This window comes from Phytophthora infestans, genomic scaffold, assembly GCF_000142945.1.
Source record: "Phytophthora infestans T30-4 supercont1.1354 genomic scaffold, whole genome shotgun sequence".
NCBI lineage: Eukaryota > Oomycota > Peronosporomycetes > Peronosporales > Peronosporaceae > Phytophthora > Phytophthora infestans.
The window spans coordinates 3,262-5,780 of NW_003302632.1; the positions used below are offsets into that span (position 1 = coordinate 3,262).

The window sequence follows — 2,519 nt, forward strand, 5'->3', positions numbered from 1 at the left end:
GGCGTGAAAAAACTGTAGACGAGGCGTTGGGAGGTTAACCTTTCAGCGTTTCACCTCGAGCGGCGATTTTTTTTTTTTTTTCTTTCAACGGAGCTTAAAAATCGGAACCTAGCGATTTACCGGGGCGTTAAGTAACGGATTGCCGTTCCCTTTCAGTGGACCACTTTACCAGTTGACATGGCAGTTGCTTCGTCGCTACACGGAAAAAGGAATCAACAGAGAACCACCTAACTTAGCAGGAGATTTTAGGCGTGTGCGAAGTCTCCATATATTTAGGACACAAAACAGGATTTCGCGTGGCTTTGGTTGAAAAGCGTCAGCCACGCGCCCCGAGAAGAGAGAAATTCCTTCTCGGTCTGGCAAACGCAGTAGCTGTCTAAGAGTATAGCAGTTCTTGGATTTGCCGTAGAGAGGGGAGTCCGTCGCAACGCTGTCTTGGTTTCAAAATTAAACGGCACTTGATGATGGAGTAATATTTGGTCACTGGTAATAGTCTTCTGGTGGCGTCGTGGAGACATACCATCCCCACTGTGGCGACACGGTCTCTCCATCCGCCTCCTGTAAAGCTGCATCTAGCTCACTATTCTCCACTGCTGTGTCAATTTCCACCTCGTTCTCCACTTCGGCATCTAAGTCTCCGAACTGCATGACAAACACACCAACAGGTCAGCACGAAATTCACGAATATGATCTCAAATTCTTTACAAACTGCAACGTACACTGAGATCACGCGGACTCAATGTGCGGCCTCTTGACGGAGTGGACGCGTCGCTCTCTGTACTGCTGCAAAGGTCGTCGGACTCGTCGCCCTTGTGTGGGCTCAGGACTGCTAATTTTAGGTCCCGCTCGTCGTCGGCAGCGACTGCTTTCAAGTACGTGATCACACTCACGGCTGCGGCTGCTGCGGCTGCGGCTGTGGCCACGACGGGATGATGCTTGACCCAGCGGATGCCACCGGCGATCTCGGTCGGCGTCGGGAAGAAGGACGGCACAATGACGTCTGACATGATTAATATACGCGCTGGGACGATGAGATGCTGCTGACTAAATTTGCTCTGTGGTAATGAATCTCGCTCTGTTTAGGTGCAAAAGGATAAAAAACTTTGCTTGCTCGTGAGTTTTGTTTTCCAGCCGAGACTCTGCACAATGAACTATCGGCCCAGCAACTTCCGGCTGTGGATGGGGCGGCTTGAAAATTATATGCGAAAGAAAGGACGCTGGAACCAAGCAAAAACACGTCGCACGACCGCCGTAAATCCTGCTAAAATAGATTTGCGTTATTATCTGATGCTTGCTCTGCTTCCATTAAACAGTTATTGCTCCTTTATTATCTGATGCCCTGACATATACAGTTGGGTAGCTAAAATGTTCTTAGAGAGCATTTTTGTGCGGATCGGGTTGAGGCAGAGGCAACAACAAGTGCAATTTTGATTTGATTTTGCCATGCAGGACTTGCAGATTCAACACGAAACCATTTTGCATTGACTGATGGCACCGATGCCTTAGATTTTGAAGCTGTGGAGCGAAGCCGCAGTATCGGATACAATACATAAATCATCGATGCTGAATCGGCGTGAAGAGCCGTACATCCACTGATCTTAGTCCCAACGCCGGAAAACTACGGAGCAAGGCAACGGATCGTCGGTCTATTATAGAATGCTCTGTAGCACTGCGGCGATGCTTGCTGGGTTGGAATGACAGAACATGCCAAACACATGTATTTACTGTTTCAGCACACAGCAAATCAATTGACTTGACTTCTGTATACTTTTGACTTTCTGAGTGTCGCAATAAGACATAATCGACGATTAGAGGTCACAGCAGAAAAGGGACCAGCCGCGCTTCGCTTGGCTGGGCGCCCCACGCGGTTCGCTGCGCTCGCAATATGGAGATAGAATGTTCTGGAAAGTGTAGTGCTCGGCTCGCTGGTGAGCTCAGCGCTGGGCCCGCCTCCGCACATCTTGCTCCGGTTCCCGTCCCTGTACGGGCGAGCAAACCGAAAGGCTGTTCGTCGATGGCGTGCTCCGCTATCACGGTCTCCCGGAGACGATTGTCTCGGACCAAGACCCGCGGTTCACGGCTGCGTTCTGGAAAACACTGTTTCCTTTACTGGGAAGTCGTCTGCAGATGTCCACTGCTGCAGCGGGGCTGCCGTAGCTTTAGCGTCAGAGGAAGACGTTCGACTCAAAGAGTCACTAATACTAAGTTCCTTATCCAAAGGACACTTACAGCCCAAGACCAGGGCTCAAAGTTAATACCTTAACTTTTATGCTTCAAAACCAGAAGTGTTTTATTTACTATTATTGCGGCCAAGCCGCCTAGGGGTAAATGTATCTCTTTAACTATCTAGCATAGTTAAACCTAATCAAATGCATAACGTGTGGCTTTCGGGCCAACGTACTGAGAGACCTTGCTAACTCTCCAACTTATGTACTGAGAGTTTGTTAACTCTCCGGGTACTTCGTACCCCTGTGTGTTCCACACCATGTAGCCCCGTTACACTCTCCCCCACTAAGATG

At 49.3% G+C, this 2,519-nt stretch overlaps 1 protein-coding gene across 1 annotated transcript; it reads right to left on the reverse strand.

Annotated features, from left to right (window-relative positions):
* Positions 1–254: 254 nt before the first annotated feature.
* PITG_22062 (uncharacterized protein) lies at positions 255–1,128 on the reverse strand (the record flags this gene model as incomplete). Its single annotated transcript, XM_002894667.1, has 2 exons — positions 255–642; positions 720–1,128. 2 exons carry the CDS (start codon positions 1,005–1,007, stop codon positions 481–483), a joined length of 450 nt encoding a protein of 149 aa, XP_002894713.1.
* Between the last annotated feature and the right edge of the window lie 1,391 nt (positions 1,129–2,519).